Raw genomic sequence first — 16,146 nt, forward strand, 5'->3', positions numbered from 1 at the left:
ACAGCATCTTCTGTCCGCCAAATACGCTCAATAGAGGTCTGTTTTCACAGACGATTGGACCGCTCACGACCTGGCCGGCTCGGCCGACCAAATCAATCCGAGTTTCTCCGTCGGCAGCGGACCACAAATAAACATCAGAGCGTCACTGAGGGGTGACCCGGCGACCCGCGCCGGCCACAGTCTGCGTTATGAACGCACGCACAGAGACCACGATTGGAGAGGGTGAGCGTGACCGCAGCACGCGGCCCGTCACGAGCCGATGGGTGACGACTTAAATGGACGCGGGACGCGTGAACTCTAGCACGTGATAATGCGGATGGTTACGCGCAACTTTCTCTTTCAAAGCTATTACAATTCGTAGTCGCACCAAAAATAAATATGCATCACAAGTGTAACACGCCTGTAGACTAGTTGTTCTGGCATAAAACGCACCTACCTAGAGCTTGCGTTGATGCAATGTGTTTGACAATCAAAAGAGCTTGTTTCCCTCATATCTTGTCATGCCGTTTTTAACATCCGGTGATTGGTCACGGGAATCTCGACATCCTGGGAGGAACTATGTCCCACCTTCTACCATCCGACCACAGACCACGCCCAGCCTCAGTGTTGGTGGGCGTGGTTTCCCAGTCCGTGTCAATAGGACCATAAACTGACTCATGAGGGCCAGTCGGTGGCCGCTTTGTTGTCGCATGCTGGCAAGGCCATCCGTTGAAAGCGACGGCCATAGTCCATTTGTGTCTCATGAAACAGGATTAAAAGCCGAAATCTCCTGAATACTTCCAATTCGGTCCAGACTTTTCATAGTCTGGACCCTTCACGCTCCTGTCCAGTAGTAAGCACCCAAAAATAGCATCAATTCATCGCCGCCAATGCGGGAGACTCATTTCGTCCCGCTGGGCGTGCCTGTGACGTCAGAACAGCTGATGAGCTCACCTAGCGCCAGCTGAATCTCCATCAGTCCCCGCTGTGAAATCGTTCAGCCGCGCCGCTCTGTGGCTTCCCCGCCGACCGTGGCCGTGTCCCGTCCCGAGACTCGTCTTGTCACGAGCCCTCCGAAATGCGTGCCCTTGCTTCCTAGTTCCCAGCTGCCTCGCCGACAGTGGGAATGTTACCGGAGACGGCGGCCGCCTTCGGTGACGTCACGGCGCCCGATGGCGTCAGAGCCAGACAGCGCGGAGATGATGGTGTATTTTAGAAGGGAGTAATGATCCAAGTTCTCACTGCTGTAGGACTTATGATGTTGTGGGATAGACGGTTTCCGGGTAAAGTTTATGAGTCTGGATCCCCAACATGACCCGCAAAGTTTTGAGAACAAGTTTTCCTTCGATTTGTGGTGTTATACGAGCAGATAAAATAGTGACAGGACAAAGAAGCCATGAGCTGTCTCGACTCTGAAGAAGAGAACATTGACGTCGAGAGACTCATCTGTAAAGTACAATCAATGCGAAAGCTGGGATGCGACATGACTGTAACATCATCTTAACTTCATCCCAAACCATCAATTTAGTCTAGCTTCCACTCAAACTCTCCCGCTCGGTCCCGCAGTCGACTGAAGGGCCCCGTTCGTAAATCCCAGTTTCCGTGGCCGCGTTCTCCGTGTCGCCACGAGCCGGTCACCCGCTTCACGCATGTCCGGGCGGTGTGCCACGCTCGCGGGTCGGTTTTTGTGCGTCGGAAATCCAGGCCGGCCTGCCGACTGACGTTGGGTGGCTGGCGGTAGAAGGTGCGGTAGAAATTGCGGTAGACCGCGGTGGACGGTGCAACGGTGGATGATGGATGGTGGATGGTGGACAGTGGACCAATGAACGGTGTCAATGTTCGACGGTGCTAGGTTGTTGATGTGGCATAAAAGGACATCAAATAGTTACTGTAATAATGCCTGAAACAGACTCTCCGCAGTCGGGAAATCGCATGCGAGAGCCTATTCAAATACATGGAAGCATGCTCGCATCAATCGCACGCACCTCCCGCAAGCGATTGATGCGGGAAGAATTATAATGTATTTGAATAGGCTCTCGCATGCGATTTCCTGAACGCGGAAAGAGTCTGTTTCAGCCTTAAAGGGACTATCCCACCTTTAACATGGGGTTTGAGTTGAGATAGCCAAGTTTGCGGCGAGGTTCAGAAACCACTATCTATCTAGTTTGCAACCCCCGCGGCCTCTTGGTGTTGAAGAAATTCGTTCCCTTCATTTGAAAATGAGCCTTGTACAAGGCCCTACATGGAGCGACCGTTAGTGTGACGTCACCTCGTTTAGTCATTCTGATTTAAATGGGTTTGTTCGTTGAAAAATCGCTTAAAACTTGGTCTGAACTTTGTTGTGGTGCCTACAGAGTAAAAAGAATCAGCTTTATGGCAGTAATGTGGCCTGGGGAAGGAGGTAATTTTGGGCTGTGACGTCACATATTTGAAAGTTTGTGTTTGGAATATGGGAAGCCTAAGATGTTTAATGAAAAATAAATGCCAGAACCGTGTTCCTGGTCATCCAATCTATAAAGTCGGGCACAATTTAACTGGTTTAAACAACATTTTAGAAGGTGGGATAGTCCCTTTAACGGTGAATGGTGGACGGTAAACTAACTAAAGGCAGGCAAGAGTGGGCGGGGGCCAGGGGCGGATCCAGCATTTTGCCAAGGGAGGGGCTATTCCGAATCGGGGGCCCCCCATCGATGGGGGCCCTACCTACCCCCAAAAGTTTAAGCCTGGATTTCGTCCACTTTATTTTTGGGGGCCCCCTATCATGCTTTTTTTGCAAAAAAAAAAGAAAATGAGAAAGTCGCCCGGGGGGGGCGCTATAGTCCCTATCGCCCCCCCCCCCTGGATCCGCCCCTGCTAGGAGGCCTTGTATGTGAACTAGGAAGCCCTCTGTGATAGCTAGGAGGCCCTCTGTGCAGATGCGAGCGCAGGCCCTCAGTACAGACTTGGAGACCCTTTGTGTGGATGCGAGTGGAGGCCCTCTGTGGAGATTAAGAGGTCCTGTGTTGGCGAAGAGGATATCTGTGCAGGCTTGGAGTCCCTCTGTGCAGGATAGGAGACCTTCTGTGTGAGTTAGGAGGCCCTCTGTGTTGGCTAGGAGGCCCTTTGTTCGGATGCGAGTGGAGGCCTCTGTGTAGGCTAAGAGATTTTGTGTTTGTTAGGACATCTGTGCAGGCTTGGAGGCCCTCTGTGCAGGTTAGGAGGCCCTGTAAAAGTGGTCATCTCTGTGAGTATAAGAGACCTCCAAGTTATGAAAAGCTTTACCAATCTTCTAACAAAGAAGTCTTCTCAGCTAGTCTTCTAAGAAATAACTAAGTGGGTAGGTTAAAAAAAAAACTCATCGGATTTCGGCCACTTTATTTTCAGGAGGCCCCCTTTTCAGCTTTTTAACTTTTTATTTTATTTTTGAAAAAAATCGGCCAAGGGGGGGGGGGGCCATGGCCCCCATGCCCCCCCCCCCTTGTATCCGCGCCTGGCGGGGGCAGCTGTCGGATGACGCCGAACGGTTGACGGGGTTGGGTTAGGGGTTGGGGGCAGCAGGGGAGCTAGGTTACATAACTTAGGCCCATTTGAGCGTCAACTTGTCGGGGCGATCTTTTACGCGTGGCGTAGCTGGCACGGTAACGTGGTATGAGCCTTCTCCCTGGCTACCGAAGCCAATCATGCATACTGATTAAAGGGACCCTCCCACCTTCAAAAAAGTTAATGAATTGGCATGAAAGTGATGTCGCTCGGATCAGAAAGAGCGAAAACGAAAGTCTACCAAATTTCATCGAAAAATATTCACTGGTTTTCAAGATATTAGACTTTTACGATTGTTTACTTTTTGGGATATCCGCTGTTCCTAGCGACTTTATTTGAAAGTGCGGCATTTGTTGCGCGCAAAGCAGCATATACCAGCGCGTGCTACAAAACGTTTTAGTCAAACATTTAAAAATCGTTAGATATCTGCGCTGACGTCACACATTCAGAGGGGTATTCCTATGCATTAGCCCCTCTGAATCAAAATGCTGCAATTTTGAAATTCAATATTTCCGATTTAAGGCATTTCTGGATGTTGTGAGTGCCGAAACCGGTAATTGTGAGTCAGGGACCCCATTTTGGCTATCTCAACTCAAATCTAATGTTAAGGTGGGAGGGTCCCTTTAACTGGGCCGTTTGTGGAATGCTAATTATACATCTTCTAGATGCCGGCGGTTAACTGGAGCCGACCTGCATATGATCTTCGAATGTTTCTGCTTGTTTTCATGGGCCAGGTTTACGAAGTGCACCGATGCGGGCATTGTCGGGTTAGAACAAACAGGTCAGCAAGAGGTCATGAACTAAGGTACTGTGGCACGACTGGTTTCACAGTTCTAGCGGCCAGTCTGGTTTTACTGATAATGCTGTGTAACGTGATTGGTAAGAGGCTTGAAACGAGAAATGGCTAAACATCTCTAACAAGCTCATCACTCGTTTCTAGCATTACGCTTCAGTTTTGGTAGCATATTCTTGCGGTTCGACAGCGATAAAGTAGGGATAAGTATAGGTGTGAATCACGTCAAAAATCACCCGAACCTGATCATCCTGGCACGCTTTCAAGCGTCTGCAAAACAGGAACCGTGTGACCTGGAAATGTATCCCTGCCTTCCGAACAGGTGCGCGGATCACCGAGGTGTGAAACCTCACTGAGATACATTATCCTCACGTACTAACTTGGACGCGGCCGGCTGCTCACCTCCGTACATTACTGCCGAGAGTAGGTGTTAAGCCATTATCTGGATTACAACAGATCCGACGCGAGTCTCTCGGAAGGTGTTTCCGTGATGGTCGGATTATATATCGATGAAGGTAATTGGTATACCGACATAGCCATCAGCATGACGCCACCCATCACGGTGAGCGAGCTGATGGGGAAGGTGTCCCAGTGAAAGTCCGCCCACTCTGACAGAGAGGAACCCTCGGGATGTTGATGGGCTCTCCCGGCCACGGAGGAGATGGGTGAAGTTGTAAATCATGTCACGTAAATGTCAGGTAGATAAAAGAACGTGAGGTAAGATGTCAGGCTACCGGTGACAGTGATAGTCTTTTTGGATAGTTATATATTGATTTCACTTCCGGCACAATGAAAATCGTGTTATAACTTATAAGGCATTGGAAGTCTTGTGAAATGCGTAATCGCCAGTGAGGAGGATAGAAAACATTAATTGACAGGAAGTTGCATAATGACATCAAGCGCGACCGCGGCTACCATTAAAGCCGTATCAGGTTCAATGATGATGAACGAGGTTCATTTGAATAGACGAGGCAGCTGTGGAAATATTGGGCAACTGCGGTATAATGAATTCGACCGTGGTATTGGATGGTGATGGTGACCTCTGAACTCTGAGAAGCTATGCCTCTCTGTCAGCGAGAATGATTTGTGAACCAGGAACGAGGTTTTCGACTTACTAACAAGCCGGCAAAGCACACAAAAAGTAGGCTAATCTATCAGAAGACCGATCATGAGAACGATCAACCTGGCAAGCAGCAATGGCTATATTAAATCGATACGACACAAGCAATGTTATCAACCGGTATCAGATTGCGGTGCGAAATCGCAACCAAAAGTACACAACGCGCCAAGGAGAACATGTCCAACCGCATCCGAATGTTTTCTGTCCGGCCCAGTCTCCCGACTTCAAACCCGTACCGCCGCTCTCTGGCCGGTCATGCGACAACCGACCACAGTGCGTCGTTTTTCGTCTCCTGCGTCACCCAGGGTGGGAACCGGGAACCGGCGCTGGGCGTCTGTTTATGTAACCCGGGCACACCAAAGACCGCGGGCTCCCACGACGCCCGGGAGGGGCAGTCACGCGGAGCGGAACGCGCGCGCGTGGAGCAACGCACACACACAAAACTGGGGTGGGGAGGGCGCCCGCTCCGCCGCCCCGGCCACCGTCGCGCACCGCTTGGTCTGCCGGTCCGTTCCGCCCGGTCCGTCCGCCCCGCTGATCGTTCCGCTGCATGCTCGGATCGGACGCGTCCTGAAGAAGCTCCCATTCCTTCCGGGCTGCAAGTCCCCATTCCTTCCGGGCTGCCAAGTCACAAGAGGTGGCCGAGGGCGGGGTGAAAAAACCTCGTCATCCGCCTTCACTCTAAAAATGAAGTAGGCAGGGCACGGGCAGAGGGCAGACGTGGAATCAGCTTGTTAGTGTAGCAGCTACGCATCAGTCATCCATTTGATTCATTGGACCGCTAAACATCGTGAAATGTTTAAAGGGACTATCCCACCTTCTAAAATGTTGTTAAAACCAGTTAAATTGTGCCCGACTTTATAGATTGGATGACCAGGAACACGGTTCTGGCATTTATTTTTCATTAAACATCTTAGGCTTCCCATATTCCAAACACAAACTTTCAAATATGTGACGTCACAGCCCAAAATTACCTCCTTCCCCAGGCCACATTACTGTCATAAAGCTGATGCTTTTTACTCTGTAGGCACCACAACAAAGTTCAGACCAAGTTTTAAGCGATTTTTCAACGAACAAACCCATTTAAATCAGAATGATTAAACGAGGTGACGTCACACTAACGGTCGCTCCATGTTGAAGATAGGGCCTTGTACAAGGCCCATTTTCAAATGAAGGGAACGAATTTCTTCAACACCAAGAGGCCGCGGAGGTTGCAACCTAGATAGATAGTGGTTTCTGAACCTCGCCGCAAACTTGGCTATCTCAACTCAAACCCCATGTTAAAGGTGGGATAGTCCCTTTAAGCATTGCCGGCAAGGAACTGAGACGGCTGATTGGCACGTGCTTCCGACTGATTGTGTATTCAGTGCGCGTTTGGACAGTGCCGTGCTCTGTACACTGCACGGAACAGTAACAATGGCCCCAGTGCCAGATACAGCTAGTCATACGGACAGGACCTGATGCTAGAACGGGACGGGACAGGACAGCCGGTGTGACTGCAGCGAACATGACAGCTGACAGAAGAGCTGGACAGACACGGAACGGAACAATGGCCAGTGAACAAGAGGTGAAAAGAACGGCAACCTAATGGCCGACCCTTCTGCTGAATGGGCCGACAGACGGGCCTGAATACGTTTCGTGTTTCGGTGAATAGGTGCTGACAGGTAGACGGTGAATGCTGATTGCTGACCTTCAGTCGCGGGGCACAAATGTGTCCACCTCTTTATCGGCTGGTCAATCACCGAGCAGTCCCAGGCTACCCGTTATACGCATGTGTGTGAGCGCAGGCGTTCCATCACTGATGGTTTAGTCTCGGCCGGTTAGTCCTGTCCCACGCGTCTGAGGTGACCCGGTAGTCCTGAGCAGGTCACGTGGCTGTCTCTGCGGCTCGGCGCCGCATCTGACCAGCGAACCACGGCTAATCACGTGACGTGAGTCCACTCGGCCTCGAGCGGTCCACTGCCTCCGTTCCGGAGCTCGGACGCAGAGCTGCGGACGCACCTGAAGATGCCTCATGGGGAGCGACCTTCGGCCCCGGGCCATGCCTCTGAAAGGTCGCTGCTTGATTAGCGAAACACGAGGACTCAAAATTAGAGTGCGTGCCAATCACGATACACTTGTTCAGCTGCTTCTTTGGCGGAATGGATGACATGAGGTAGTCGAACCCATATCCTCCGAATCAAGTGGCATGATAGCTAATCCATCTAATCTATGAAGGGAATCACCACAGGATTATTTGTGCGCGGTCGAAGACCGGCAACATCTGTTGGTCGCACAATACCAGCGGCGATGGATAAATTCCCGCGGTTATAATTGAACACCTGGCTGTAATTCGGATTTCGGATGCCCAAAGCCCACACATGTCAAAATTGCTGGCAGAACTACGAGGAAACCAGTGGAAACGAAAAACAGCACAAATGATGTGGTAAAATATAAATAAGACATTCCTTTTGGGGCCATTGAAATGCCGGGCCTGATTGCGGCTCTTCTTGATCTTATTTTTTAGTAATACGATCCCTAGAATCTGATAATAAGTGCACCCTGATACCATTTCGGGACACATGAATGATCAAACCCAGAAAGCCGACAAAAAAGTAAACAAATAATGTGTGGATAATCTCACGGTGATCGGCGTCGGTCGCTCCACCGCGGGCAGTCCAGTGACCTTGCCAGGGGCGGCACGGAGCACTCGCCGCGGCCACAGATGCCATGGAACAGGACTGGCACTCGGCGCATCATTAGTTGGTGGACCGAAAGTGCGGAGTTTCGTGGCCGTGCTTCCGGCCGATACCTATAGAGTGGAAATGGCCACGGGACGTCACGCAGGAAATATTGTGGGGAAAGGCTGGAGACGGACCGGATATGCAGACAGCTCAGGAACAAGGAGCAAGTACCAGCTCAGGAGCGAATGCTTTCGGACAAGGCCATAAAAAAAATAGGGTAAGAGATATATCGAAACGATGTACTTATCTTATGAAGTTCATGTTGAAGAGTTCACTGATGAAGTGGCAGGCAGAGACAGTGCAAGAACGGACGGTGGAAAAAGAAACAGACTAACAAGTGTTGGTGGTGTGTAACAAAGAATAGCGAACTGTTCCAGGAACATGAAACATATCCCGCGAGGGAAAATCCCTAATCCGCCAGCAGCGTTCCTCAGCACACACTCGACCGGCAGTCATCTTCAACAGGTTTGGCTGACCCTCCTCAACAGACGGGAACTTGGACAAACGGCGGACGCTGACTGTGACAATTAAATGACTCGTGGGATCAGCCGCGGGCCGTCCGCGCCGAGGGCCTACATGGCAGTCCAGCCGGCACGGCCCACTCGGTCGCGCTTGGATAATTCCCCTCAGTACACGTTTAACAATCTAACGGGACATGCCTAAACGACCCGACTACTGGTGGAAAAGGCTTCGGCGGTTTTAAGTGGTTTAAAGTGTCAGAAGAGCGGCCTAAGACAGTCGGCATGAGGGCTCAATCATCCTTGATGGACAGGAAGACGTAGGTGTGTGGTGAGCGGTGACGGTTTCCATGAATATGGTAATCCGGCAGTCCCCTGTCCGAACTACTGAAAGCTGATTATCTTCCATCGCCGTCTATTAACCCGCGCGGGGCTGGGGTCTCCAGCCGAACGCGCGGGGCTGGGGGGGGGGTAAATTTTACCCCCCCTGTTATCTCCCGAACTAATGGTCCGATTTGGAAAATTCAAACGCCAATCGAAAGCTCTCATCACGAACTACTAAAAACATGTACTTAATTTAAAGTTTGAGGTCAAGGTCAAGGTCAGGTCAAGGGTACAAATTGCAAGTTTCTACAGTATCGGCCTTGCACCGTAGTTGCCGAAGAATGGAGTCATGGACTGAGACTGATCGCCCAAAACGTGTTCTTAGGCTACCAAGACAATATTCGTTGCATACAATATCATTCAGAGGTCAAGGTCAAGGTCAGGTCAGGTCAGGTCAGGTCACCAAAAAACAAAATATAGAAAAGGGCATTTGCGACACATGTTTTATGGGTCATTTTACACATAGAATTCAATAGACACACTCAATAAGTGATATGGACCACCTCTGGATGAATTTCAGGTCGAGGTCAGGTCAAGGTCAGGTCAAGTGAGGTCAAATTTTGAAGTTGGTTGTTAAGGCCTAAAAAGGTGTCTATCTGATGCAGTTTTTCACGGCGAATCGAATGGTGCTATTTTTGTTTCCGTACGAGGTCTAGAACTTCCAAAAAAGTCATTTTTCAAAAAAATTGTGTGTCGTGACGTCATATAATTTTGAATAACTCCCACATTTTTGAACCGATTCTTCTAAAATTTGGTATGTAGGTGCACATAGACCACTTCTCTGACATATATTCCGGTTTTTTCGATAGACTCAAAATTTTGGATTTTATAATGATTTTCCCAAAAAAATTAGTTTTTTTGAAAAAAATTAGGCCAAAATCCAAAATTTTAAAAAAACCGAGATAGCCATTTGATAGACAAAGTAAAATTACGCATAACCTTTTTTGTTACGTCTTGATTCCTTTAAAAATGAAGATGTTAGCGCCGTTTGAACTTTTGCCGTTTTTGAGGCGAAAATGGCGAACATGACGTCACTAAAACGTCAATTTCTCAAAAAAATTCCGACGGATTTCGCTCAAATTTTCAGGGAACGTGTCAAATTGATGTAAGAAAAGGTACTGAAAGTTTGGCGGCGCTGCGCGCCGCCGTTTTTGAGATATCGCCAAAATTCGCGAGGGGGGGGTAAAATTTACCCCCCCCCCAGCCCCGCGCGGGTTAACCCTACTCGCTCTCCCCTTCCCTTCCATTTAAATTCGACCCTGTGACCATGGGCTCCCTTTTACCGGACCGACGAGCACTTGGACAACAGGAAGCGGCCTGTTAGCGTGAGAGTCTGATGACACTTCCCTCCCTCTCCCCGCGCCGACCCCTTTCCGTCCGCCCCTGCCTGCCGCTGCCGCCCGGCGCCGCGCGCGGTGAATGGAGCCATAGCGAGGCACAATGAGCCGGTAAGTGCTCATCAGGGCGGCGCCAGTCAGCTGGTCGTGTCTGGGTCGCCCGATCGTCCCACATCTGATGGGCCTGTCGGCGTCACTCGGCTCGGGTGGGTGAGCGGTGGCCCAGCCGTCACACCTCACAGCTGAGTGGGATGGAGCGAGATGGCTGTCCGCCTGCCCGTCAGGCCTGCATAGTGTATCTCCACTCCCCCAGCACTTAAACCAGCACCAGCACTCGTCCGTCTTACCGACTGACGTCATGCGTGACCTACAGAAACCGTCAGCAAGCTAGCCTCCCCAGTGGAATTGATGAATAACACATTCATCAACCCAGTCGCACGGCTTTGACGTCAGTCCGCCCACCTTTGCTCTTTTCGTAATCGAGCCGGGGATCGTGTCACACGCTCCTGCCAGGACCTTTGATCCCTCGACAATCCGGCTAATGCGTGGGTACGCTGTGCACCCCGGCGTCTCACCCCAAACACCTTTAACGTCAGGTGACGTCAGACAGAGGACTGGAAAACTCTCACGCTATCTCACGCGGCCATCACGGAGCGCCATGGACACACGGCCGATAACGATCGTGTTTTGGTCATGGATCATTACCCGTGCCATCCGCGTGCGACCGCCGCGCCGCCGAACGCCGCCGCCGCGCCACCCTCGCCGCTTTCTTCCGAGCCGGCGTGACTGTTGCGATAACGGCGCGCGCCGGGCGGCTGGGAAGGCTCGGGACCGACGATCGGGGAGCGATGATCCGACGATTCGTCGACAATCGATGCCGCTGCCGACACCGTCGTGACCTGACCGTCTCTGCTGCCGCTGCTGCTGAGGCTGCGCTGACGGAGGACGAGCCGAGACGGCTCAAAGACCGGACACAATCGGCGAGCCAGCCAGCCAGCTAACGACTCCGGTCGACCGTGAAAGACGCAGCCAGCCCCAGCGAGGCGATAATACCAGGCGGCAGGCACGGAGGCGCCTCCGGATCAGGCTCCGCTGGCATTTTTCCGGTGCCTGCCCTCCGCGCCGCCAGGGTCTATTCATCCTATTATGCGTGGCACGGTTACATACATGGCGGAACACGCAGACCGGTATCGAGCCCGCGGTCGACACGCGGAGTACGCATGCTAACTAGACAGGTACGGGAGAGCGCAGTTATCTCAACAGACAGATGAACAGCGGCGGTGGCGGCGCGGCTTTTCTGGGCTCAGTTTCCGGGAGTAATTGCGCCCGTATTTCATTGTGCTCGTGTTCAAAAAACGGCCGCGCTCCGGCGCGTGCGGCGGTAGCCGCCGGCCACCGAACGGATCCATGGTCGGGTAACGGGTCGGCGGTAGCGCGGCATTTCCGGCGCACCGGTGGCGATCAGTGGCGAACTGCGGCGTGAGGCGGCGCGGGTGACAGCTCGGCTCGGCTTGGACTGCCTTTGTGTTTTGTGAGGGGTTGTTACGGTTTGAACTTCGAATGGTGCATCCGAAACGTTTCTGCGGCAACGGGTGCGGCTAGAGAAGCTCCCTTCACCCGTTGGAACTAAGAAGTGATATTTTTAATGATTGTAACAGACATCTGACATCTTTCAAATGTTTCGCGGAAATTAATGACATGCTGACTTGCCCCGCTGGAAATAACCAGAAATAACGACAAGAAAGCTGACAGCAGTTGACATTGCATTTCATCAGAGTCGGATAAAGTGTTTTGCAATCGACTGGCAAGCGTCAATCGATGTTTTTCACCTGTGCTGCAACAATAAGCCCGCCTGTCTCCGGTCACTGCGGTGCCTTCTGCGACCAGAGCGGACTGTTTCCCGAGGCCGTACCGCCCGTGACGCGGTCCGTAACGCCTGTGACGCGGTCAGTACCGGCCGTAACGCCGTGTGACTCGGTCAGCAGTGACCGCTGAGACGCCGCGCCGCCGGCCGGAGGAGGCCAGTGGACCCCGGTCCCGGCTGGGAGAGCGCCCTCGGCCGGAACGGAGACACTGGGCCGAGGTCGGCGGCGGGACGGAGACGGCTGGGCGCCACAGAGACTGGCCACGCCCGAGCGGGCTGTTTGGGTGGTGGGGGGCTGTGCCGTCATAGGGCTCAATGTGGGAGATTTATGTAACGGGTGGCAGCTTTGTTTTTGTTTAGCATGTGTCATGTGCTTCCGTGACATGCGATTTGGCGTTATTTTATTGTTCTTGTGCACCTTGACTGCAACACTAATTGAGCAAAACTTGGATGAATGGTTGAGAATAGAGATTCTATCAAGATTCCATTGATCATGCAGTCATTGAATGTGCGATCTTATCAAATCAGCCTGACGGCACGGAAAACATTCTCTCATGTCCATTCTCGAACCTTATTGGAAAAGCTATTGGCCAAACACGCGATGCCGTGGAAAAATGAATCAGCTACTTTTACAAAAAGAGACGCAAGATGTGTCCGAAAACCATCCGCGCTAATCATTATGGCCCAAAACACCCTCATTCATTTAGCAGAGAGCATGGCTGGCTGGCGTGTGCCTGCCCGATGGAAATGGATGACCGGCGGCGGCGGGCTCATCCAATCGGTAATACGGCACCGGCCGGCCTCTGGTCTGCATCTGATTAGGTCCGGTAACCTGGTGTGCGGTGGGCGGCGCTCACCGTGCGGGATGACCTGTGGCTGAGACGGCCGGACCGGAGACTGTGACGACCCGACCTGAGACTGGCCTGTGACCTGTATTTGAGCTGTGTTTGGGTCCAAACCCTCCTGTATCTGAACCGAGACCCTTGAGGTGAACTGCGACATAACCCAGACTTTCTATGGGAGTTGTGTCGAGTCCTAGATCCTACGCTGAACTGACTGGACCCAGACCCTCCACTGCACTGACGAGGCCCAGTTCCGCCCCTGCCCGTGGGCTCCCCGGTATGCGTGTGGGCCGCTGCAGCACCTGCCGTGGGCCGTGCGCCGCTGCCGTCCGGAGAAAAACGTATCTCGGTCAGCGGCACAGCGCCGGCGGGGTGCGCCGCACCTCGTCTGACCCGCGCCGCCGCCGCCGCGGCGGTCAGATGACGCCTGCTCGACCGACATGTGATCCCTCTGCACGAGGGGGAGATCGGATGGCAGCTGCAGCGGTGTGGACCGAGCACAGTCCGGCAGGCTGACCACTGAACAACGATCGGAGTATAGCGAAGGGAAGAACTATTTGCGCGGCGTTTGATGATGAATGTATTTCCGTGACATGTTCTGCGTCTTCCGCCTACTTTGCATTTGGGCACGATATCTCGTGAGTCGTGGTACACGACATGGGATGATATATTGGCTGCATTGGACGCTACTTATTCCATGATTTACTGAAGTAAACAGCCGCAACTGGAAGATATACTGTCCCGCAGTACGCCCCACTGAGCAATATGTTGTCCTGCATCCTGCAGTACACACACATGATACACCGAACGTTTCATGCGGTGATGTGCCGTCCGATACGAAAAGATTGCTATTTTTAGTTGTTGTTTTTACAATGGCTGATAACGTGATGGGCGAACGTTTCCGGGTTTGCATTCAGTGAGCTAAAAATAAAAAAAACTGTCCCAGAATTGGCGCTTCCCGAATAGAGATGTTATCTGAATTATGAACTATAAAGTTAAATCGTTTGTCGTTTTGTGTCGGTGTGATCGTGTCGTATCAGACACCCACCTAGCGTGGCGTTGAGCCAGTCGGTGACGTCCTCCTTCAGCGGCAGCAGGTGACGCTCCTGGGCGTCGGCGATTTTCTGCTGCAGGTAGCGCACGTACTCGATCTCGGTCTCTGGCGGCCTCTCCAGCTCGTCAGGCGCGTCAAGCAGGGTGCCCCAGCTGCGACAGCGCTGACGCCGCATCCTGGCTGCCTGCGGAGGGAGACAGGGAGGTGAATTGTGGGTCGGGTCATGCACAGGTTGGAAGCGAAATGTCAGCGACAGCAGAGCGACTGCAGGAATGCCTCGGGTGAACGTCACTTGGGCCCGTATCAGGAGAGCGGGTGTAAGCATGCATACAGATAAGGCAGTGGTCGTTCGCACGTATCGGGGCGGAATTTAAACTATCAGTTAAAGCACACTATCAATTCGATGAATGGCTATTGCGTTCTACACTTTCTATCACATCCTGATCGTGCCCCATCAGCCACCCGCACTGGCGTTAGGCCGATAGGCAAAAGGGCATCACCTGAGTTGACGACCGACTCGGTGCCCGGTTAGGACGGCGGGTAGGGGCGGGGGCGGCAGCAACGGGGGTGCCTGGGACGAGGACGGAGGCGGCGCCGGGCAATCGTCTGGGCGGGTCTGGTAATTAAGACCGCGCGTCTGTGCGGCTCGTGTCATGTGACGTGTCTGAAACAGGTGCGGCGTCTCCGGAATTCCCTCAATTCGTTCCGGGCGTCCCTCGCTCGTCAGTTGTGCCTCCTCGCGGAACGTCGCGACACATCTGGTGAGCCGACGGCGCGGGCGACGAGACGGCGTCTGGCGCCTCTCAGAACTGCATCTCATCTGCCGTATTGATTGAAGCCTACCGCATCCCATTCAGAACGGTCCTTAGCTATTTTTATTACTGTCTCTATGTTCCCTTCTTTTTCATCTCATTCATTTTCACCGAGCAGCTTCGGCATTTATGCCTCTATTCAGCTTTATTTTACCGTTTCGCCGTCTGTCCTCTTGTCTCTCCCAATGCCCCTCCAATCTCCATGACTCATGACTCACGAGCCGGTGTCGCGAGACGGCAGGTGTCCTCCGTCAATGCCTCGGCGTTACTGGGGTGTAAACAGGGCCTGTATCATGACCGCAGCGGCGCCGGTCCCGGCCGTCGACCCGCCACGGAACAGCCCCGGCCCCGGCCTCGCCAGGTGATTGATTGGCTTCTGATTGGACACAAGATGGTTGACGAGCCCCCAGAGATTCGCCCTCTCTGATTTCACAAAGATGAGAGGCTGGTGTGTGGGGTTTTAATGCGACGCTGGATTCTTCCTGGTGTGGGTTCCGTTACGTGTTCGGCCGCTGTGATGATGGCGTCCCATGCCTGTTGCAACATGGGCACTCTGAGAGGGCGGGTTCGCGTGCGTGCTTGTGCCGTGCGTGCGGACTGCGGAGCCTCGCCCCACTCCTGCAGCGCGGGCGGTGGAGGCGATAAATTGGCAGCCTCAACCCTCTCCCTTGTTGGTGGAGCTCCCAAGTCAAAACAACACCATGTTTGAACGACGAGGGCCGTGGTATTGGTGAAATCAAGGCCAGACACCAACACACTAAGGGCGAGGTGGATTATACTGGTGTACTTGAGAAACCGTGGCTTTTACACGACAGAGTGGCTTTACAATTAAAAAAAGACGTTTCTATGTAAAATATATTTTTTCAGCAACCGACCATCGAACTAATTCTATTATAATGGCATGGTCAGTAGCAGCAGGATCCGCTTAATGAGCGTGAATAGTGACTTTTATGCTAAGGATTGGCAATCGTTGCTAATCATAGATTCGCTGGGTTCAGATCTGCATCTTTTCTAAATCCCTCGACATACAGCTGCTAGCACAGAGGCTATTACCACCAAGGTTGTCCGTAATTGAAACCCGCGCGGGTTCTGTCTGATTCACTGGAGTTATTGTGCTTTTTATGTATCCCATCATCGCGCTCACGACAACAGAGGCCGCCGTGTGGATTGAATTAAAAACAAAGCCGGCGCACAAAAGAGCCAGGCTCATGGAGGGCAAGCCTCGTTCATGGAGCGCTAGCCACTCGTGTCTGGTCACAAT

The 16,146-nt window shown here is 52.4% G+C and overlaps 1 protein-coding gene across 2 annotated transcripts in view; it reads right to left on the reverse strand.

Moving 5' to 3' along the window:
* LOC122368439 overlaps window positions 1-16,146 on the reverse strand; it is a 56,343-nt gene that overhangs the window by 20,409 nt on the left and 19,788 nt on the right. The window contains exon 2 of one of the 2 annotated variants that reach the window (XM_043342367.1): window positions 14,068-14,257. In XM_043342367.1, the coding sequence (XP_043198302.1) occupies window positions 14,068-14,248 (181 nt within the window). In that variant the 5' untranslated portion in view covers window positions 14,249-14,257. The remainder of the gene's footprint in view (window positions 1-14,067; window positions 14,258-16,146) is intronic. The other variant, XM_043342368.1, reaches the window with a different exon arrangement.

This window comes from Amphibalanus amphitrite, unplaced genomic scaffold (assembly GCF_019059575.1).
Source record: "Amphibalanus amphitrite isolate SeventyFive unplaced genomic scaffold, NRLGWU_Aamphi_draft 000947F_arrow, whole genome shotgun sequence".
Taxonomy (NCBI): Eukaryota; Metazoa; Arthropoda; class Thecostraca; order Balanomorpha; family Balanidae; genus Amphibalanus; species Amphibalanus amphitrite.